Genomic DNA, 25321 nt, shown 5'->3' with positions numbered 1-25321 from the left:
GTCTTAAGTTTATAAGGGTTTTTTTTTTTTTTTTTTTTTTTTTTTTTTTTTTTTTTTTTTTTTTGTATGTGTGTGTATCAAATTAATGACTTGGACCCTAAGACAATTGGGAAAATTTTTACATGTTTAATGGTAGACCTTGGTTCAAAAATTTCTTAGGAAATTCTTCGAAAGTTTTGAGAAATATCATAGGAAAACAACTTAAACGAAACAATGCTAATGTGAGGCTCTCTTTGGCATATTCAAAAAATGATATGAATGATTATAAAAAAAACTACTGAGGAACTACCGATGAACGTTAAATATATATTTATTTCCTAGGAAAAGCGTAGTAACTTCCGAGAGACTTTCGAGGATGCAGAATTCTTCGGTATAACCTACTTGTTACCAAGGAACTTCTGGAGAAATATCAGAAACGCTTTTTCTCGGAAGTTCCTCGATAATGTGTAGGAAGTAGCGAAATTTTTTTGATCCTACGAAAATTTTGTAGGAAAAACCACCATTTTTCAAGCAGTGAATTATCTTTATGTTTCTTTAAATATTTACCACCAAACCAAAAAAAATGATGGTATCAAAATATGAAGCACGTGCATTTAAAAAAGGGGCTACTAGCCATCAGCTCCTATATTTGTATTATACTCGTATGTATATTCCGTTGGCACAACTCAAAACTCCCATCTTTCAGATTTTTATATTATATTTATGTATAATCTAAGACAGTTGTCACAATTGAAAACTCCATCTTTTAGGTTTTCATATTAAATTCTTTGAATTTTTTACATATATTCCAATTATGGTTACGTTCTTAATTTATCTTTTTTGACACAATACTTAGTATAATGTATGATATTAATATTGTAGTCATTTGTATATAATAAAATAATTAAAAATAACAAAAGAAAAAACAATTGAAATTGATTTATGAAACAATTTGGTAAATTAATATAAATATTATGTATAAATAAATTAGGTTACATCATTTATCAGTTTAAGTTATTAAGATTAGAATTATTTAAATGTATTAACTAATATTAATATAATATAATAATAATAAATTAATAAGAAAGGGGAGTTGGAGTAGAAAAAGGTATATTACATGGATAGAACCACTGTTAAACAATTGAAAGCTGGTGGAATTTCTGGACTGACGGCGAGTAAGGGCAAGTCAACTATGGTATGTTGAGAGCTTAAAACAACATATAACGCCAATACCGAGGTCGATAATGGCCTTCTACTATCGCAGCTTCTAGGAATCACCAATAGTGGCACGAAAACATAAAACAACAGCAACAGCATACCTATCATCTCTATATAAGAGCGTGGCATTTATTGCCTCAAAATCATTCCAAAACAATAAATCGACTATTCTCCATTTCAAACGATGGAGATTTCTGTCACCACTACCCTTGGCCTTGCCATCATCATCTTCACCCTTTTCAAGTTAGCAACACGTCCCAAATCAAAGAAAAACTTGCTCCCAGAGCCATGGAGACTACCATTAATCGGACACATGCATCATTTGATCGGTATGTTATATGTTATCTTTTTCAGAATCTCTATTTATGGATCCTTCACATTTTAATCTCATCAATTTTTTGCATTGAAATGCTTGATAAAACCATCTTTTAATAGGTACGATGCCACATCGTGGTGTCATGGAGTTAGCAAGGAAACATGGATCTCTCATGCATCTACAACTAGGAGAAGTGTCCACGATCGTTGTTTCATCCCCACGTTGGGCAAAAGAGGTTCTGACAACGTATGATATTACTTTTGCAAACAGACCGGAGACTTTAACCGGTGAGATTATTGCATACCACAATACGGATATTGTCCTTGCTCCCTATGGTGAATACTGGAGGCAGTTGCGAAAGCTTTGCACCTTGGAGCTTTTGAGTAACAAGAAAGTGAAGTCCTTTCAATCCCTTCGTGAGGAGGAGTGTTGGAATTTAGTTAAGCATATTCGATCAACTGGGCAGGGATCACAAATCAATCTTTCAGAAAACATTTTCAAGATGATTGCTACCATACTTAGTAGGGCTGCGTTTGGAAAAGGAATCAAAGACCAAATGAAATTTACCGAATTAGTAAAAGAAATACTAAGGTTGACTGGAGGTTTTGATGTGGCGGATATCTTTCCTTCTAAAACGTTGCTTCACCACCTTTCAGGGAAGAGAGCTAAGTTAACCAACATACACAATAAGCTTGACAGTTTGATAAACAATATCATCTCCGAGCACCCTGGAAATCGTACAAGCTCATCACAGGAGACTCTACTTGATGTTCTGTTAAGACTGAAAGAAAGCGCTGAGTTTCCATTGACAGCTGACAATGTCAAAGCAGTCATTCTGGTATGTACTTGTATGCATATCTCCAGATGCCTAGTAATCTTTATTATTTTCATTGTATATTCTTTGGTTAGATGTCTTTAAAACTGACGGATGGAATTAAATGATGCAGGATATGTTTGGAGCTGGCACAGATACATCATCAGCCACAATTGAATGGGCAATCTCTGAATTGATAAGGTGTCCAAGAGCGATGGAGAAAGTACAAGCAGAACTAAGGCAAGCACTAAATGGAAAGGAAAGGATCCAAGAGGAAGATATACAAGAACTAAACTACCTAAAGCTAGTGATCAAAGAAACATTGAGGTTGCACCCACCACTACCGTTGGTTATGCCTAGAGAGTGTAGGGAGCCATGTGTGTTGGGGGGATACGACATACCAAGCAAGACAAAACTTATTGTCAATGTGTTTGCCATAAACAGGGATCCTGAATACTGGAAAGATGCTGAAACTTTCATGCCAGAGAGATTCGAAAACAGCTCCATCACTGTAATGGGTTCAGAGTATGAGTATCTCCCGTTTGGTGCTGGAAGGAGAATGTGTCCTGGAGCTGCCCTTGGTCTAGCCAACGTGGAACTTCCTTTGGCTCATATTCTTTACTACTTCAATTGGAAGCTCCCCGATGGCAAAGCATTTGAAGATTTGGACATGACTGAGAGCTTTGGAGCCACTGTCCAAAGAAAGACCGAGTTGTTACTAGTTCCAACGGATTTCCAAACACTTAAGGCGTCTACTTAATGACATTCATTTAAATATAGAAGAATTGATCCATAATCCATTAATTCGTTCTTTCGATGGGGGACATCTTGATCAATTGACAACTTTGAAGGATTTAATGCTGATGTATTTCTTGGTTGTGTGTTCCCATTTTCTTGTATTCTACCCTATTATATATATACTTAATCATGTTTTTGTATTTTATTTTTAATTATATATTTTCTTGGTCTCTGGGGTTTGCGGATAAAATTCAAAAAGATTCCAATTTATACTGCAAGTCCAAAACATGCAAGATTTTTTTTACGGATAAGGCCCCTGTTAAACTTAAATAGACCATTACATCATTTTAATTTGATTATTATATTTGTAAGATTTATTTATTGTATTAATTAAAAAAAAAATAAGAAGGACCGACACCTACCACACCCCATCCACCCCTAACCTGTTACACCCAAAATCTTGATGTTTAAAAAAATATTAAAAAAGAAAGAAAAAAACCACAATAATGCAAGGCTTAGAAAAAAAAAAGGCCAAATATCAAAAGGGTATAATGCTCATTACTACGCGATTAATGATAAAAATTCCCCATATATGATATATAATGAGTTAAAGTGTTTATAATATAAGTGGATAATGCACAAGGGCAAAAGTGGAAGGAAAATGAAAGTTGTAAATTTCACATTAAGATGAAGTAGCCAATTTTAAGGCTACAAAACGATGTCCTAAAAGCAAGAAAATGAGTAAGGGTAAAAGGGTACTTTGTATTGGACATAATAAGGAAATGAAATAAAAAAAATGAGCTCAATCCAAACTTTATTGAAGAAATTATAAGTGTACAAAGTTGGACAAAAGTGATAACAAGGCTTATGGAAATTTAACTACTTTAAGTGTCCACGTTTAGAGCTAGAGGTGCACACCAAAACCGGATCCCCGATATGGATATGGTCTCATTCGAAAACCGGATTTGGTTAAAAATGATTTTTGTCCATATCGAATTGGTTTGGATCGTCAACTGGATTCGGACCAAATCCTAATCCTATGGGCAAAATCAGATTTGATACAGGATCGCAAACCGAATTTACTAAAATGTGGGTCCAAATCCTACCATAAATCCAGTAAAACCTACCAAAAATCGGATTTTGACCGGATCCGGATCTAATTTTGGTTGGATCAGATTTGGATCGAAGGATTGTGCATTTGTGAACCTCTATTTGGAGCTTTATAACTCAAGACCAAATCTTGTAAAAAGAAATTGTTGGATTAGGTGTGTAAGCTCATAAGTATAATTTGTATATACTTGAATCGATAGTAGCACAGTTATTTTGGGTTGCTCTCAAGACTAGCAACTAGACAAGATGGTTTTTGGAGAGAATGGTTGATTTATTATTTGTTTAATAAATTGAAATAAAGAATTTGTTAATATATTATGAGAATAATATATTAATTTAAAATAGTCATATTTAGTTAATATTTAATCAGAAATTAATTGGAATTAATTTTTTCATTAAAATGATTAATTAAAATTGCAGGGGCTGAAATGTAATTGTTCAATAGTTGAGCAAGAGGCAATCTAGAACCATCTAGTAGGGTTTCGTGATTATACTATAAATAGATCCTCAACCCTAGAAATTTCGGCCACCTGTTCCTTTGAAGTGCTAGCCGAATTTAAGATCCTCTCTCCTCTTTCTCAATCATCTTCCTTTGCTACTATTGGGTGTGAAACACTAGAGGCGTGACATTTGTGACGTTTGCTCTCAAGGCTTTAACAACACAAAGATTTACATTGTTATTATTAAATAAAAATCAAGGTATGATTTTTCTAACCCTATTTGTATTTTTTTTTAAATATGCTAGTGTTCTAGGGCTTCAATTTTGTTTTTCAAAGCTGTATGTTAAATTAGATAAAACATAGATCAAGTATTAGGGTTGCATGGACACATATAAATTATATGTTTTGCATACTACTCATCAATGGTATCATAGTGTAAGTTTAGCTTTCTATTCAATTGATACAATCGTTGAACTTGAACAAGGAGAAGCAAAACAAAATCGTCATTTTGTTCTGCCACCACGACGTGGTGACATGCGATTTTGCTCTACCACGACGTGGTAATTGTTTACCACGACGTGTTGGGCTTTCAGATCCATAAAATTCGGTTTTATTGGTATCTCATGAATTGATTGAGATAATTACCTTTAATAATGTTTTAATTGTATTGTCACAACTGTAAATTTTGAGCCATGTAATCTATATATTCAAGTTAATGTGAATCAAAAACTTCAATCAAATACATCATGCAAGTACCACAAATAGTCATCAAACAATTGGAGACCCTAGAAGTTCTTGTTAAGTCTATTTTAGACTAGAACTTCCTTATTGGATCCCAATGGACCAATAAGCTTCCAATTAGACTATCATGGGCTTAGAACCCTAATTGGGCTCTAATTGGACCCACACTTATTTATTTCAATATCTTGGGTCATATTGGGCCTAGAATGAAATAAATCACAAGCTTTGATCCATAATTTAACCTAACCTAGCTTATTAAAGCATAAAAATCACAATTTTATTTTATAAGGCTAATAAGCACCCAAAACTAACTCTAATTTTGGGCTTAAGGGAAAAAGCCCAAATTTTTCTTTTCCCTCTCTAAAATCTCGGCCCAAGGGCCCAAACCCAAGAAGATAAGGGAGAGTTGACTAAAGTGTGCCACCTCATTATTGTCCATAGGGTATCCATGCAATATAGTCCATGTATCCATGCAACATCACTTCAAAATCACTTCTCCCTTCTCTCCTCTCTCACTCTCGGCCATACACACATACACCCACCAAAAATCTCTCAAACACTCTCTAGATCACTCAAGAACATCTCTCTCCCTCCATCCAAAATCTCGAAAATTAGGAAGCATTCAAGAAGGTTCTTCCACAAAAATCAACATCTAAGGTAAAGTTTTGCTTGGATCTATGATTTGTATTCCTTATTTATCAAACATATCTTCCTAATCCATGCAAAAATCATGATCTTGCACTCTAGAAACCCCTATAATCTCGAAAAGTTCATCAAGGAGTGCAAAGGCCAAAAATCACTTCATTTCTTCCAATCTTTCTTCAAAAACCGAATCAACACCCCAAGGTGAGCTTCATACCCCCTATTTTCTGTTTTTATGAGTTTTGTGGGGGGGGGGGGGAATACAAGTGAAAGTGTAGATCTATATGTGTTTTGTATGCCTTGTATGATTTCCATGCTTATATGTATGCTTTTATGTGTTTTTATGTTGGATCTAGCCTTAAAACCCATCAAAACCGAGATATATCTTGTGTTAAATGATTTTAGCTTCAAATATATTTCTAAACACAAAGTGTTTCAAGAAAAATGGCTAAGTGGTTTAGTAATAATTTTCTTTGGGTTAAAAACACAAATTTTGGGCCTAAAATGTGAAAAATGCAAAAATAAGGGCCCAAATTGACATTTCACAGATTCTGATGGATGAAGTGTGCCAAAACAGTTTCCATAAATAAATTTCTGGAAATATACTCATTTAGGGGATTAAAAACATAAATTCCAAGCTTAATGGGCTAAAAATGAAAATTTCGGCCCAATAAGGCCCATTATGCGAATTTTTCTGTTTTGGAGGGCCAAAACTGTAACTTTCTGTAAAACAGTGGACTATAAGAGTTCCAAATCCTTTTCAAAGGTTTAAAATGCTTTCCAAATTTAAAAAGGACCAAAGTTGCAAAAGTTTCACAATTTGGGCCAAAATTGTCAAAGTTGCGAAAAGAAGGGGCTAAAACCGAGATAATTGCATTTTCAGGGACTTAAACTGTTTTCTATGAAAAATATGCTGAAAAATATTAATTTCAATAATTTTTGGTGTTAAAATGTCAAGAAAAATAGTTTAAGGGCCAAACCGGGAAGTATTTAATAAAAAGGGTTGAAAATGTAAATTTTACAAATAATGAGGGGCTGAAAACAGGAATATTTCAAGGCTAGTTCAATATACACAATTTGATCAAATAATGGCACCGCGACTATCGACGAAATACAATACATTACAATATCAAAAATCGTTGTTAAACGAATTGGCTCGGTCTCGAGCCAATAGAATTCTACAACTACTAACACTACGACACTACGATTCATACAAGTAACGTTTGGTAATACATATACATACGAGTGTGCACAGACGTCTACGCACCATCTTTGGGCCCCACAAGTGTAAAATCTTGTTCGTTGAGCCTAGCTAGCCCAATGACCTGATCTTAAGGCCCGAAGACATTTTTTTTACGGAGTGTTGGGTTTTACCGATCCGACACAACGTAAATGGACTTTCAATGGCTTGTATACTACTGGTCCCCAAGGGTCCTTTGGTATTGCTAGTAAAGTCTACATTTCATGCGAGGCGGGTCGGGGACCCCTCGTACATTTTATCCCCAACCGGCTAATGGAGTTACCGGGGTCTTCGTGACCTCTTTCTCTTCGGATGTGGGACTACACCTAGTCAGGGCGATTGGATAACGCGATTAGTACTGACGACGCCTTCGGAGTCGTTAGTATAACTATAAACTGGGCGTTTGTGTAACGCGGGTTTGTAGTAAATAATCCTGCTCGAGAACCTTCCAACGTCGCCTGGGACTGACACTATACGCTATGCAATGGTTTCAATGTAACATCACGTAATTCAAGGAACTAGGAGAACATCGGGTTTTCCTAGGGTTTTCAATACTTACAAATTTGAAATGCATACATTTTCAATGAACATTTTTTTTTACAAGTATAGAAACAAACAAGCATACCTATGGATCTTCACAAATGTTTTCAAAAGCTTATCTTTTCAGAAAATATCGGATTTTCTGGTGGTTCTTCAAACAATACAAACATTCGATTTCAAACACTACTTATGAACTCACCAACATTTCATATGTTGACGTTTTTCAAAATACTTGTATTCTCAGGGAACCAGTGAATCAAGGGAAATCATATTCAGTGACGGTTGCAGTTTATTTTTGTATGAATTGAACAAATTAATTTTTGGGAAATGTAATGTTTAAACAATGTATGATATGTAAACACTACTGGTTGTACTATGTTGATGAATGGTGACGAATGTTGTTATGTTTCATATATATTCAATGTCATGGTATTCAATTGAGTCACGACAGCCCCCGGACGTTTCCGCCGTCTGGTTCGGGGGTGTGACAGGTTGGTATCAGAGCTTTGTTTATAGTGAACTAGCATGTCGAGCCATACATTGATATGCAACTATAAACCAAAAAGAGGGACTAACATAACTCTGAACAGAACAAGTAAATAAAACACACTTGCTTGCATTAGGAATAAGGATCCAACGCTGAATCAAACACAATAACACTGGTATCTCGATTAATTCTGGACTGTTCTTAGTGATACCAAGGAGTGAATGTAGCCTGATCAACTACATTCTCTCCAAGGTAAAATTAACACACGTCTTGATGAGATCGGGATAGCCAGGGAACCTAACACTATACCTTTTATCACCCAAAAAGAGAATGTTTGCTTAGTATGTATGATAGACATAGCATCCTAGGATAATGTAGCATATTTACGTACTCGCGCAGACAGCATGGCTGGCTTTCATCACCCGGGAAACCCCTACTTCCCTAATCAGGGAAACAACGGGTGGCTAGAGGAGGAGGAGGAGCCTGAGGAAGAGCCTGAAGAAGAACCTGAGGAGGACCCCGAAGAGGAATCTGACGGGGAACCGGAGGCGGAAGTCGAAGGCGAGCCTGTCGAACCCGAAGAAGACGAAGAACCTTTCGAAGAGGAGCTCGATGACAGCGAAGGGGGTGATTCGGATGCAGAGTCCGAGGTCATCGACCCCCCTTACCCGATCAGGGTGCCTGCATATCGTGTGGGACCCACTGGACCTACCCCTCCTTGGGGCATTGATCTTTGGAGATGGAGCAGACATCAGGGACAGCGACCCCCGTTTGGCATGTCACGTGAGTTCTTCGACTTGAGGGACGGAGGACCGGCCGACCGAGCTCTACCAGTCATGGTGAGACGACTACGGGACACCGGCGACCTTGCTCAGGGCACTGCTGATCAAGTACGCCAGTTGTGGACTAGAGTCGAGCGTGCGGAGCAGGAGACGCGTGACGTCCTCCGGGAGTTTCACATGAGGCAGGTAAGGTGGGAATCTCGACTTCAGGATGCAGAACGCCTAGTGGCTCGTCTTCAGGGAACATCCACATCTTCGGCACCACCTCCTGACGCAGCTCAACGCGGTTAGGGATAGACTTATCATAGTAGGTTATTAGGAACTATGTTATGTACTCCGGCTCTATGTTTAAGTGACTACACTACTCATGGAGCCGTTATGCTGTCGGAATAGTGTTATTTATGTATGCTCCTACGAGCAAATTTTCTTGTACTAAATGCGGATAATATTAATAAACTTTTGTGTGTTTTGCTAAATTATTCTCAGTTGCTATGTGTTGAGACATTATGATTGCATGCTTGATGATAGTAATGTTTAGGTTCGCACCATACACCTAGTTAGTAGAGTCGCCACCTCACGGAAACCACGTACACTCAACATCTTTCCGTTTCATGACAGAAAGATGCCTCGCCCAGCTACTCGCGGAAATCCCGAACCAACCCCGCCGGAAGTTGACTCCACTGCTTTCCAAGCAGCCGTGTCTGCTGCAGTCACAGCGGCTATGGCACAACTTCACCGAGGGAACAACGGAGGAGGTAACGGGCAAGGATCCGGAAGTTCGAACAACGGGACGAACCAAGGACTCCCTAAAACGTGCACCTACAAGGATTTTGCGAACGCTAAACCCCGAACTTTCAACGGTACCGGAGGAGTGATCGCCCTAAAGCGATGGATCGAGAAGGTAGAGTCGGTATTCGAGATATGCGAGTGCCCCGAGCAGATGAAAGTGAAGTTCGCGGCCTGCACTTTTGTGGACCAAGCACTCACTTGGTGGAATGGTCATGTGGAAGCTATGACACTCCCTGTCGCCAACTCTATTCCCTGGGCAGAGATGAAAGAGATGTTGACAGCTGAGTACTGCCCCCGAGGCGAAATACAGAAGATGGAGCAGGAACTATGGAATCTCACGGTGCAGAATGGGAACATCGATGCTTACATATCGAGATTCAGCGAACTATCTCTGTTGTGCCCGGGTATGATCACATCAGAGGGAAAGAAGATTGAACGATTCATTTGGGGACTGACATCCCCCATTCAAGGGAATGTGATAGCTGCGAACCCTGAAACTTTTGACAGTGCGAAGAGATTGGCAAAGAGGCTATATGATCATAACCACAAAAAGGGCGAGAAACCGGTAGAGACTGAGAAGAAAAAGGAGAGTGATGGTAAGAAAGGATGGAACAACAAGAGGAAGGGGCGTCAGGGTCCCGAGACCTCTAAAAAGCAGCAAACGGTGGCAGTTCACGCTGTCACTGCGCCAGTACCAGTCACATCACATGCTCCAGCCTCAGCTGCTTCAAATACTTCAAGACCCTATTCCGGTAATCATCCCAAATGCAACAAGTGCGGTTTCCATCACCAAGGAGAATGTAGGGAGTTCCATTGCACCAGTTGCAACCGAAGGGGACACACTGCAAGGTTCTGCAGGACTTATCCTTCTCAGAACCAGAGTCAGGGAAACAACCAGAACAACAATAACAACCACCGCAATACCAACAACGCCAATGCTGGCAGCAACAATGCAGGGCCTAGCCACACCTGTTTTGGGTGTGGAAGGACGGGACATTTCCGTCGAGACTGCCCTAACAACAACAACAACTCAGGAAACAGAGGAGCAGGAAGAATGCTGACTATGGGTCAGAGTGATGCAGTTCAGGACCCCGCAGTTATGACCGGTACGTTCCTCCTAAACCACACTTATGCATGCATCTTATTTGATACCGGAGCGGAGCGAAGTTTCGTAAGCGAGAAGTTTAAACATTTATTAAAACAACAACCCCAAAAGCTAAATGAAACCTATACGGTGGAAATGGCCAATGGGAAGACCGAATCCACTAGGGAAATCTACACTGGATGTACCCTAACCCTTAACCAACACGTCTTACGAATAGATCTGATGCCAGTGTCAATTAGGAGTTTCGATGTGATTATCGGCATGGATTGGTTAAGCCCCCACCGTGCTGAGATTTTGTGCCACGAGAAGGCCGTTCGCCTTCGTCTCCCGAATCACGAAACCCTAGTAATTTACGGAGACAAACCTAGCACGAATCTTCGTCTTATCTCGTGCATCAAAGCACAAAAACATCTGCGAAAGAACAACTTAGCGTTCTTGGCCCACATAGTGGACAAGGCCAAAGAAGAAATTAACCTCCAAGACATTCCGGTAGCGTGTGAATTCCCGGACGTGTTTCCTGAAGATCTTCCAGGAGTACCCCCAGAGAGACAGGTTGAGTTCCGAATCGACCTCGTCCCAGGAGCAACTCCTCTCGCTAAATCACCATATCGATTGGCACCTGCTGAAATGCAGGAATTGTCCAGCCAACTCAGTGAGCTTCTGGACAAGGGATTTATCCGACCTAGCTACTCGCCATGGGGAGCTCCGGTGCTCTTTGTCAAGAAGAAGGACGGATCTTTCAGAATGTGCATCGATTACAGAGAGTTGAATAAACTCACTGTTAAAAACCGCTACCCACTCCCACGAATCGATGATCTATTCAACCAGCTCCAAGGAGCTAGCTATTTTTCTAAAATAGATCTACGGTCCGGATACCATCAACTCAAGGTCCGAGAAGAAGATATTCCTAAAACCGCTTTCCGAACCCGCTATGGACATTATGAATTCGTCGTAATGCCCTTCGGTCTAACAAATGCACCCGCCGCATTTATGGACCTAATGAACCGAATCTGTCGACCGTTCTTGGACAACTTCGTCATTGTGTTTATCGATGACATCCTCGTCTATTCTCGAAGCAAAGAGGAGCATGGCCAACATCTCCGACAAGTCCTAGAAACGCTGCGATCGGAAAGGCTTTACGCCAAACTCTCTAAGTGTGAGTTTTGGCTACGGAGCGTGAATTTTCTAGGTCACGTAGTTAGCCAAGATGGAATTCATGTGGATCCCTCTAAGGTCAAAGCTGTGGAAGGATGGACAACTCCGACTACGCCCACAGAAATTCGTCAGTTCTTAGGCCTAGCAGGCTACTATAGGAGATTCATCCAAAACTTCTCTAAAATCGCCAAGCCACTTACCTTACTTACGCAAAAGGGTGTGCCATTCAAGTGGACAGACCGACAAGAGATTGCGTTTCGAGCCTTGAAGCAAGCTCTTTGTAGCGCTCCTGTACTATCTCTACCCGAAGGAACGGAAGATTTTGTAGTTTACTGTGACGCGTCAAATCAAGGCTTAGGTTGCGTTCTCATGCAACGTGGAAGAGTGATAGCATATGCGTCCCGTCAACTAAAGACGCACGAAGTAAATTACACAACCCATGACCTAGAACTGGGAGCTGTGGTCTTCGCCCTAAAAATTTGGAGGCACTACCTGTACGGTACAAAGTGCACCATCTTCACAGACCACAAAAGCCTCCAGCACATCTTGAATCAGAAGGAGCTGAACATGAGACAACGAAGATGGGTGGAGTTGTTAAACGACTACGAATGCGAGATCAAGTACCATCCAGGCAAGGCCAACGTGGTAGCTGACGCATTAAGTCGGAAGGAGTACACAAACCGCCGTACGAAAACGCACTCGATAACCATTCAGTCTCATCTGACCGCTCAAATTGCATCAGTCCAGGCAGAGGCTATGAAAGCGGAAAATAGAAGTAGCGAGGCATTACGCGGAATGGAGAAGAACCTGGAAGTCAAAGAGAATGGGGTATACTACTTCATGAACCGTATTTGGGTTCCAAAAATCGGAGGATTCAGGGAGATCGTTATGAAGGAAGCCCACAAGACACGATACTCCATTCATCCTGGTTCGGACAAGATGTATTTGGACATTAAGCAGCACTATTGGTGGCCTAACATGAAGGCGGAAATCGCAACTTATGTTAGTAAGTGCCTTACGTGTGCCAAAGTAAAAGTGGAATACCAGAAACCTTCCGGATTGTTACAGCAACCGGCAATCCCTGAGTGGAAATGGGAGGGGATTTCTATGGACTTCGTGACCAAGCTGCCCAAGACGTCGGACGGTCTGGACACCATATGGGTAATAATCGACCGACTGACGAAATCTGCCCATTTCCTGCCGATCAAAGAGTCCTACAAGATGGAGAGGCTGACGCGTTTGTACCTACGAGAGATTGTAAGACTGCATGGAGTGCCAAAATCTATCATCTCGGATAGGGACAGTAGGTTCACGTCACGCTTTTGGCAGTCGCTCCACAAGGCCATGGGAACTCATCTTGATATGAGCACCGCGTATCACCCACAAACGGACGGTCAAAGCGAACGAACCATTCAGACGCTTGAAGACATGCTTCGTGCATGTGTGATAGACTTCGGAAAGTCTTGGGATACCCACCTACCGTTGATCGAGTTTTCATATAACAATAGTTATCATTCGAGCATTAAGGTGGCCCCTTTCGAAGCACTGTACGGGTGTAAATGTAGATCACCGTTATGTTGGGCTGAAGTAGGTGACACCCAGCTAGCAAGAACACATACGTCAAACAGGGCATTAACGGGACCGGAAATCATTCGCGAGACCACAGAAAAGATTGTCCAGATCAAAGCTCGATTACAGGCATCGCGTGACCGGCAAAAGAGCTATGCTGATAAACGGCGAAAGCCCTTAGAATTCCAAGTCGGTGATCGAGTATTGTTAAAGGTCTCACCCTGGAAAGGGGTTATACGTTTCGGAAAACGGGGAAAGCTGAACCCGCGATACATTGGACCTTTCGAAATCGTCGCCCGAATAGGTCCAGTAGCATACAGACTACAACTACCCGCAGAGCTAAACGGTGTACACCCCGTGTTTCATGTTTCTAATCTGAAAAAGTGCCTATCAGATGAAACCCTTGTCATTCCTCTTGACGAAATCGAAATCAATGAGAATCTCCTGTTCGTCGAAGAGCCAATCGAAATCATGGACAGGGAGGTGAAGCATACTAAGCAGAGTCGCATCCCGATCGTGAAGGTACGGTGGAACGCAAAGCGTGGGCCAGAATTCACGTGGGAACGCGAAGATCAAATGAAGTAAAAGTACCCTCACCTATTCTAGCATTCTCAAATCTAGCTTTCAAACAGAATTTCGGGACGAAATTCCCTCTAACGGGGGGATGATGTCACAACTGTAAATTTTGAGCCATGTAATCTATATATTCAAGTTAATGTGAATCAAAAACTTCAATCAAATACATCATGCAAGTACCACAAATAGTCATCAAACAATTGGAGACCCTAGAAGTTCTTGTTAAGTCTATTTTAGACTAGAACTTCCTTATTGGATCCCAATGGACCAATAAGCTTCCAATTAGACTATCATGGGCTTAGAACCCTAATTGGGCTCTAATTGGACCCACACTTATTTATTTCAATATCTTGGGTCATATTGGGCCTAGAATGAAATAAATCACAAGCTTTGATCCATAATTTAACCTAACCTAGCTTATTAAAGCATAAAAATCACAATTTTATTTTATAAGGCTAATAAGCACCCAAAACTAACTCTAATTTTGGGCTTAAGGGAAAAAGCCCAAATTTTTCTTTTCCCTCTCTAAAATCTCGGCCCAAGGGCCCAAACCCAAGAAGATAAGGGAGAGTTGACTAAAGTGTGCCACCTCATTATTGTCCATAGGGTATCCATGCAATATAGTCCATGTATCCATGCAACATCACTTCAAAATCACTTCTCCCTTCTCTCCTCTCTCACTCTCGGCCATACACACATACACCCACCAAAAATCTCTCAAACACTCTCTAGATCACTCAAGAACATCTCTCCCCCTCCATCCAAAATCTCGAAAATTAGGAAGCATTCAAGAAGGTTCTTCCACAAAAATCAACATCTAAGGTAAAGTTTTGCTTGGATCTATGATTTGTATTCCTTATTTATCAAACATATCTTCCTAATCCATGCAAAAATCATGATCTTGCACTCTAGAAACCCCTATAATCTCGAAAAGTTCATCAAGGAGTGCAAAGGCCAAAAATCACTTCATTTCTTCCAATCTTTCTTCAAAAACCGAATCAACACCCCAAGGTGAGCTTCATACCCCCTATTTTCTGTTTTTATGAGTTTTGTGGGGGGGGGGGGGGAATACAAGTGAAAGTGTAGATCTATATGTGTTTTGTATGCCTTGTATGATTTCCATGCTTATATGTATGCTTTTATGTGTTTTTATGTTGGATCTAGCCTTAAAACCCATCAAAACCGAGATATATCTTGTGTTAAATGATTTTAGCTTCAAATATATTTCTAAACACAAAGTGTTTCAAGAAAAATGGCTAAGTGGTTTAGTAATAATTTTCTTTGGGTTAAAAACACAAATTTTGGGCCTAAAATGTGAAAAATGCAAAAATAAGGGCCCAAATTGACATTTCACAGATTCTGATGGATGAAGTGTGCCAAAACAGTTTCCATAAATAAATTTCTGGAAATATACTCATTTAGGGGATTAAAAACATAAATTCCAAGCTTAATGGGCTAAAAATGAAAATTTCGGCCCAATAAGGCCCATTATGCGAATTTTTCTGTTTTGGAGGGCCAAAACTGTAACTTTCTGTAAAACAGTGGACTATAAGAGTTCCAAATCCTTTTCAAAGGTTTAAAATGCTTTCCAAATTTAAAAAGGACCAAAGTTGCAAAAGTTTCACAATTTGGGCCAAAATTGTCAAAGTTGCGAAAAGAAGGGGCTAAAACCGAGATAATTGCATTTTCAGGGACTTAAACTGTTTTCTATGAAAAATATGCTGAAAAATATTAATTTCAATAATTTTTGGTGTTAAAATGTCAAGAAAAATAGTTTAAGGGCCAAACCGGGAAGTATTTAATAAAAAGGGTTGAAAATGTAAATTTTACAAATAATGAGGGGCTGAAAACAGGAATATTTCAAGGCTAGTTCAATATACACAATTTGATCAAATAATGGCACCGCGACTATCGACGAAATACAATACATTACAATATCAAAAATCGTTGTTAAACGAATTGGCTCGGTCTCGAGCCAATAGAATTCTACAACTACTAACACTACGACACTACGATTCATACAAGTAACGTTTGGTAATACATATACATACGAGTGTGCACAGACGTCTACGCACCATCTTTGGGCCCCACAAGTGTAAAATCTTGTTCGTTGAGCCTAGCTAGCCCAATGACCTGATCTTAAGGCCCGAAGACATTTTTTTTACGGAGTGTTGGGTTTTACCGATCCGACACAACGTAAATGGACTTTCAATGGCTTGTATACTACTGGTCCCCAAGGGTCCTTTGGTATTGCTAGTAAAGTCTACATTTCATGCGAGGCGGGTCGGGGACCCCTCGTACATTTTATCCCCAACCGGCTAATGGAGTTACCGGGGTCTTCGTGACCTCTTTCTCTTCGGATGTGGGACTACACCTAGTCAGGGCGATTGGATAACGCGATTAGTACTGACGACGCCTTCGGAGTCGTTAGTATAACTATAAACTGGGCGTTTGTGTAACGCGGGTTTGTAGTAAATAATCCTGCTCGAGAACCTTCCAACGTCGCCTGGGACTGACACTATACGCTATGCAATGGTTTCAATGTAACATCACGTAATTCAAGGAACTAGGAGAACATCGGGTTTTCCTAGGGTTTTCAATACTTACAAATTTGAAATGCATACATTTTCAATGAACATTTTTTTTTACAAGTATAGAAACAAACAAGCATACCTATGGATCTTCACAAATGTTTTCAAAAGCTTATCTTTTCAGAAAATATCGGATTTTCTGGTGGTTCTTCAAACAATACAAACATTCGATTTCAAACACTACTTATGAACTCACCAACATTTCATATGTTGACGTTTTTCAAAATACTTGTATTCTCAGGGAACCAGTGAATCAAGGGAAATCATATTCAGTGACGGTTGCAGTTTATTTTTGTATGAATTGAACAAATTAATTTTTGGGAAATGTAATGTTTAAACAATGTATGATATGTAAACACTACTGGTTGTACTATGTTGATGAATGGTGACGAATGTTGTTATGTTTCATATATATTCAATGTCATGGTATTCAATTGAGTCACGACAGCCCCCGGACGTTTCCGCCGTCTGGTTCGGGGGTGTGACATGTATAAAACTGAATATGTTCAAAGTACTTTGATATCCTTATCTTAATTCATGATTGGTTTAACTTTGAATTAAAAGAAAATTCTTAATTTTTGAAATTTAAAATATAACCTAGTGTTTTTTGAAAAGTTTTAAAAAATACACCCTTATACTATAAGTAACATTAAAATTCTAATATTATTATATGTATAATACAAGCCAATCGAACCGCTAGTACGTCTCATTCAGAAAACCATATTATAAGGGAAGTTTTAGGAATCGGCCTATAAATGACCGTCATTGGGTATTTATTCTTACCCATCGCTCCCTTGTATGGTGGAGGGTCGTTAGCCAAACATGTTTGACATGACAACCTATTCCTCATTAATAAGTATAATGAATTATAAAGTAACTAAACATATTTTTATAAAATTCCCAATCTTAGGTAGTTTAGGAAAAATGTGAACTTGTTTGCTAGTCTATGAAATTACACATTGCACTTTATGATTCGTTAATGGTGCATGTGTGGTTAACCGACAGACTAATAGGGACAAATAAAGAGTGGCAATGGGTGTCTCGAAAATAATCATTGATTAATTGAGAGTGTGTGGCTAACCATTATGTTAAAATGAGATGATAAATGACATCGAGAGTACCAAGTTAATTTACATGGTTATTCAAAACTTGTTTGTGATCCTCGGTATCCCAGTCACAAATGGAAGAACATAATTGAGATTAAACATGCCATTGAAAAGTTCAATGATTCTTAAAAGATATAGGAATTTCATTTAAAACCAGATTCGTTGAAATTTCGTTTTTCGATGGTGAAATTGATAAATCGTAATTTACCTACCTTTATACAATTTACAATAAGATTACAATATCCCTTTTCTAAGTTGTAAACTATTTAGTTGGATCCTAGGCTTGATATTTCATTTTGGGTGTTATATTGAGGATTATTCTTATCTAACTAAAACTATCTTTCTTTTCTATCAAGGTGTCTACTCCAACGGATGCTTCTGGTTCCTCCAACAACAACAACTTCTCTCTGTTGAAAATATGTTCGAAGGTGCAATTGGATGGCACCAACTACAACGATTGGATGCGCAACATCAAAATCTCCCTTCATTTTGAGGACAATGAATATGTTGTCAAGAAACCATTTGAAGGCCAATCCTGATGAATTGGTCGCCTACAAGAAACATTACTGGCTGTACGAGATGAACAAGAACCTTATGGAGAAATACCATAAGCGAGATAGTTTGGGAAAGTATAAGGTGGTAAAGTCCCTCATTGCTAGAAAGATGAAGGAAGGTGAGTCTACTGGTAGCCACGTTCATAGAATGCAACGATATCTGGACATGCTAATCAAGCTCAACGAGAATTTTGATGAAGAGTTGGCAATCGACATAGTGTTGAACACTCTTCCAAGTTGTTATGATCAGTTCATATTGACCTATCATTTTACCAACAATGAATCTACTTTATCACAATTAAACAACCTCCTATGAACAGCTAAAGGTCCTCCAAAGCAAAAATGGAAGGGAAAGTCCCAAGTTGGGTCATTAAGTACAGGACCCGAAGGAAAATCAAGTTCTGATGCTCCTCCTGTTTCTGACCCCAAAGAGGCCACTTGCTTCTATTGCAATGACACGGGGCATTGGACACGAAGCTGCTCGAAATACTTGCAGGATATCAAGGATGGCATGGGGAAGCCAAGATCGGAAGGTATTTACACTATCTTATCTAACAACTCGTCATATTCATGTTCTTGGGTCCTTGATACACGATGTAGGTTTCACATTTGTTCTGATTTGCAGGGGCTAAAAAGAAGTGAGGATATAGAGCATGGAAGGACGAACTTGATCATGAGGAATAGGCGATCTTCACCTGTCACCAAAATTAGAGTTTATAGCCTAGTTCTTAGTAGTGGGTTAGGGTTATATTTAATAAATTGTTGCTACTCGTCAGAGATGGCATGAAACATCATTTCATTTCATGTTTTACTTAAACAAGGTTTTAGATATTCTTTTAATGATGAGAATGGCTCTATTTCTGCTTATAAAAATGGTATTTTATATTTTGAAGCCTTACCTTGTGATGGTGGGTATGAAATTGTGATGATTGTAGACGAATGATGTAACAGTGTTTTTCAGATGAATTCGTCTAATGGTATAGAAAAAGCATGCTTGTAGCATTGTCGTCCTTGACACGTTAACAAGAAACACATGGCCCAACTCCAAAAGGATGGAGTGTTGGAATCATTTGACTTAAGGTCAGATGATACATGCGTCTTGTTTATTGGGAAAGATGACAAAATCACATTTCACTAGTTCTTGTGAAAGAGGTGAAGGAGTTTTAGATCTCATACACACAGATGTGTTTGGACCCTTCAGATCTACCACAAGGGATGCAAATCGATTCTATGTGACTTTTATTGATGATTATAGTAGATATGGCTATATCTACTTAATCAAGCATAAGTTAGAAACTTTTGAAAAGTTCAAAGAGTTTAAACATGAAATCCAGAATCAATTGGGCAGGAAGATAAAGATGCTTAGATCTAACAGAGGCTGTGAGTATCTTAGTATCGAGTTTCATGACTACCTCAAGGAACGTGGAATAGTTTGACAACTGAAACCTCCTAGGACACCACAACTTAATGGTGTGGCTGAGAGGCGTAATCGGACCTTGATAGACATGGTTCGTTCCATTATGAGTTGAGCTTCACTTCCAATTCCATTCTAGGGGTATGCCTTAGAGACTATCGCACACATTCTTAATCTTGTCCCGACAAAGAAGGTTGCCAAAACACTTCACGAGATGTGGACAGGGAAGGTTCCCTCGTTAGCACACCTAAGGTTTGGGGTTGTAAAGCTTTCGTGTGACGAGGGACTCACGACAAGCTTGAACCTCAAAGTGAAAGATGTATTTTCATTGGATACCCACATAAATCCTTTGGATATTTGTTCTACATGCCTACTGAGAACATGGTCTTCCTATCACGAAGGGGGGTCTTTTGAGAGAATGAGAGAGAGAGAGAGGGAGAGAGATCATATGAAAAGAGGACAGTGGGAGTACATTTGATCTTGAAGAGACTTAAGAGTCAAACGATAAACGAACTTCTGAAAATTAAAATTCTAGGGCTCAACCTGAGGAAGAAATTCAAGTTAAACCAATTGACGAATCATTACCACTTAGGCATTCCACTAGAATCAGAATACAACTTGAGTTATATGGTTTCATATCACTACAGATGGTTATACGTCTATCTATGATAGTACATTGGTAAATTCGGATGAACCACTTAACTATAAGGAAGCAATGGCAGGCCCTGAGTTAGCCAAGTGGCTAGAGGCAATGGACAGCGAGATCAAGTCCATGTATGATAACCAAGTTTGGAATCTGGTTGATAAAGTACCAGGTCACAAGACAATTGGGTGCAAAGGGATCTTCAAGAAGAAGATTGACATGAATGGAAAGGTACACACTTTCGAGGATTGACTGGTTGCAAAGGGCTTTACTCAAACCCCAGGGGTTGACTAGGATGAGACCTTCTCACCAGTAGCTAAGATAAAATCTATTAGGGTAATGTTAGCCATAGTTACGTTTCATGAATATTAAATTTGGCAGATGGATGTTAAAACTGCTTTTCTTAATGGAAAGTTGGTTGGGGGTGTTTACATGAGTCAGCCAGAGGGTTTTGTTGATGCAAAGTATCCAAATAGAGTGTGTAAGCATTAGAAATCAATCTATGGATTGAAACAAGCTTCTCACAGATGGAGTCTTTGTTTTGACGAGAAAGGAAAAGATTTTGATTTCTCTAGAAGTGAAGATGGATCGTGTGTGTATGTCAAAGCTAGTGGGAGTATAGTAATCGTCCTAGTTTTGTATGTTGATGACATACTTCTTGTAGGAAATGACATTCCAACTTTGTAAGAGGTTAAGTCTTGGTTTCGAAAGTGTTTCTCTATGAAGGATCTAGGAGAGGTTGCTTATATTCTGGGGATAAGGATTTTGAGAGACAAAAGTAAAAGGCTAATTAGACTTAGTCAAAGTACATACTTGGAAAAGGTACTAAAGCATTTTAGTATGGAGAATTCCATGAAAGGATAACTGCCCATACAGATTAAGACTTAGAGCCTGAGTACTAATGTAGAGTACCATATGCTTCTGTTATTGGATCTATCATGTATGTTATGACATGTACTCGCCCTGATGTGTCTTTTGCTTTGAGCATGATCAATCATTATTAGGGCAATCCGGGTAGAGCTCAGTGGATAGCTGTTAAGAACATTCTTTAGTATTTGCGAAGAATTAATGACTAAGTCCTTGTGCTTGGTGGCAGTGATAACTTAACAGTAACTAGGTATAGTGACGCCAACTTTCAGACAAATATAGACAACTTTCGTTCTCAATCTGGCTGAGTGTTTACCCTTAATGGAGGAGTGTAACCTGGAAAAGTTCCAAACAGGAGATAGTGGCTAATTCTACTTATGAATCAGAGTACATAGCAGCAAGCGAAGCACCAAAGGAGACTATTTGGTTGAAGAACGTCATCGTAGACCTTGGAGTTGTTCCAGCCATCAAGGAGCCAATAGAGATTTTCTGTGATAATGAAGGGGGGGTTGCCTTAAAAAGGAACCAAGAGATCATTGTTGATCAAGACACACCAACAAAAAATACCATTTCATCAGACATAGAGTAGAATAATGTCAACTCATCGTGAAGAGGGTATCATCATAAGAGAATCCCGCGGATCCCCTCACAAAGGGTCCGAGTAGGATCAAGCACGTTCAACATGCTAGGAGTATTTGTCTAAAGGATAATATTATATTTAGTAGCACTACTAGAAAAACAGCCTTTTACGACGCTCATTGTGCGTCGTAAAGGGCTCAGACGACGCGCAAATGCGCGTCAAGGAAGGGCCTGTCATAAAGAGAGATGACGCGCATTTGCGCGTCGTCTATAGACGAAGCGCATTTACGACGCTCATTTTCGACGCGCAATTACGACGTACGTTTACGACATGCAGTGCGTATCAAGAAAGACCTTGTCATAAAGGAAGACGACACGCATTTGCGTATCGTAACCTTACGACGTGCGTGTTAATGACACACAATGCGTATCAAGAAAGCCCCTGTCAAGAAAAGCCATGTCATAAATGCAGATGACACACATTTTTGCATATCATAATTTTGACTGTTTAAAAAAAATATTTATAGATTTACTAATTTTCAAATTAAATTTCCATTTCATGTCTCATAATAGAAAATAAAATACGATATACAAAAAATATATACATTGCACAAAAGTTAATGTCATACATATAATCATTCCAATAGTAGACAAATGGATATCAAAGGGATCAAAAATATGTTTTTCTTCTAATAGAACTTATACACAAGAAAGTACTGAATTTGCTATTGAACTTATACACAAGAAGAAGGTGTTTGACTTCAGAAAATGTCTCAGCAACTGAATTGGCCCCGGAAGCTTGTGGTTTGACTGCAACTGAGATAAGGATACCATGTTTACTCTTCTTAAGCTTAATAAACAAACTTGACAATAATATAATATAAAACTGAATTATTATTAAGATTAAGCCACAGATGCACTCAAGCTATACAATAAGATAATTGGGTAGATTTTTCAAAGTACAATGTTCTAATAAGAAAAAAATGAAATTGGGATGTTATAAACTTGTAATAAATAAATAAATCAATGAAAGTGCATTGTTACTTTATAAATCTAACCCTAAAAAAAGCTATAGAACTGAGGAGGCGAAGATTAACACAACTTTATTTTGCAGCATGAATGTCCCTGTTATGATGGATACCTGTTGATGACAAGAAACCAAATTATCAAGATAAAAATAATTATAACATTTCTTGCATTTTGCATAAATATGTGCAAATATTATCTTATATTAAGTAATAAACTAATAGTAGCATGCAATTAATGAAGTAGACAGATTTAGTCCCTGAAAAACTTACATATAAAACATTCTTTATAATGGATGCACAATTTAAAGTCAACAAGAGAGCAAATCCAGTCAACATGGCTATAAATGGATAACTCGTGAGTAGTGGTATAGACACAACCTACATAAAACATATTCAAGACCTCACTTATCAAACAAACATCCCATTTTTCAAGATTCATATATAAATTTTTTTTTCTCTCATGCAAAATCAATAATTACATAAAAAATGAATAATTAAATTAAACAAATGGTAAAAGAAAAACTAAATTAAAGAAAAATTGCTTACTCCTACAATACGAGCTACTACTATGGGGTCAAATATCCTTTCCATAATTGGATACAATGTGAACTGGAAGTGTAAATCATATTCATACCTGTTTATAACCAGGGAGCACCTATTACCTTTGTTTTGTGACTTAACCATTTTGAAAATGTCACCCATCGACTTTTGACCACATGTACCAGACCAACCAGATTGCTATCTAAAAGATAGCTATGAAACTGATGCACTATCGGCTGAATTCTGAGTTGATGCTTCATTTTCAAGAGCACGAAGAATCACTGTAGTAGCAATATGAATAAAACTTGTCAAATATAAAATGTTGAAATTACCCACAAAGTAAAAATTCAGCAAACTTGGTTTAATATGGATAAACTGAAAGTGTATCTATTTATATATATACTGCACAATAACTAGGTAGTTAACTTGTTGTTCAAGCTTCTCTTTTTCAGCTTTTAGTCTCCGCTTTTCAGCACGCAGTTCATTCTTTTCAAACTACACAATGTCATATAAATACATTGTTAGCAACCTGAAGAAAAACTAGAAAACGGAAAAGACACATGGCACAACCGGATTGGATTGGATCAGTACCTTAAGAAGATATATGGAGATCAAATACTTCTACAGTTATTGTGTTTTTACTTTCTAGTGAACAACAAAAGAACTAAATCTAGCAGTTACCACTCTACTTAAAAATGCCATATGGAGATCAAATACTTCCACAGGTATCGTGTTTTCTTTCCATGTTTCCTGGTCATCTTAAGTTTTCAGAACCGATACCGTTGTTCCTTATCTGCTTAATCACATTACATCAAAATCATGACACAAAGAAATGAGTAAAACAACATCAAAAGTTTTTAATTCCAAGATTCGAGTTACATTTTTAAAATAAATAAAAAAGAGTGTTATATGCAATAAGTTATTAATCATATATTGGTATATTACTAATATGTTACACGTAAAGTTTAAAAAAAATTGACATAATATACACACCTCCACGGATGATACAGCTCCACATGATGATGGGATAGCTACAAAAAAAAAGGATTAAAATGATCAACATAAAAGAATCATCTAAAAAGAGGCTTAGAATATTCTATATCAGGAGGTTGAAGAGCATCTATGGCTTCCAACAAACTACCTCCCTTAAACCTGTATTATAACAACCAGAAAAGCAATCGAGCATCAGAAGGAGGTGCAACCAAGTTTTGATTTTCCATTGCACTCATGGGGACCCACGTGACATTAGAATCTCTAAAATTACAAGAACGAAGAAAAACCCCAAGTTGAAGTTTAATATTATCAAACCTTTCCTTGGAATATTGAACAACATCCATTTTATTGACAAAAACAATGATTTGATCAACACCAAAACTTCTAATCAGTTGTACGTGCTCCCGTGTTTGACCTCTTGCACTGTTGCAGCATATGCTTGTGTTGCCCCTGATATCATGTTTGGGACAAAATCTTTATGCCCTGGTGAATCCAGCACCACAACATGGTAACTTAGCCTCCTGATATATTTGTCCCAAAAGGTGTAGCAGCCTTCCTGAAAGTGTTGACTTTCCAGAATCCACATGCCCAACCTACAAATGTCAAATACAAGTTGTTAGCAACTTAGCATCACAATAGTAAATTTTTTATTATTATGTGCACCAACAATAGAAGGATTAAAAGAATGGATGGTATTAATGTATTATACCTTTGCTATTGCTACCAAACGATGAACTGAAGGCAATTTGAAAGATTGGATAGATG

General features: G+C 38.5%; 1 protein-coding gene across 1 annotated transcript; it reads left to right on the top strand.

The window, feature by feature from the left end:
* The first annotated feature begins 1336 nt into the window (after positions 1-1336).
* Positions 1337-3270, top strand: LOC145092821 (cytochrome P450 71AV8-like). The gene is made up of 3 exons (XM_079030803.1): positions 1337-1526; positions 1633-2351; positions 2461-3270. Exons 1-3 carry the CDS (start codon positions 1382-1384, stop codon positions 3085-3087), a joined length of 1491 nt encoding a protein of 496 aa, XP_078886929.1. The 5' UTR covers positions 1337-1381; the 3' UTR covers positions 3088-3270.
* The last annotated feature ends 22051 nt before the right edge of the window (positions 3271-25321 follow it).

This window comes from Lactuca serriola, chromosome 3 (assembly GCF_051521515.1).
Source record: "Lactuca serriola cultivar US96UC23 chromosome 3, Lser_US96UC23_V15, whole genome shotgun sequence".
NCBI classification, from domain to species: Eukaryota; Viridiplantae; Streptophyta; class Magnoliopsida; order Asterales; family Asteraceae; genus Lactuca; species Lactuca serriola.
This window is presented reverse-complemented; position numbering and strand designations above follow the sequence as displayed.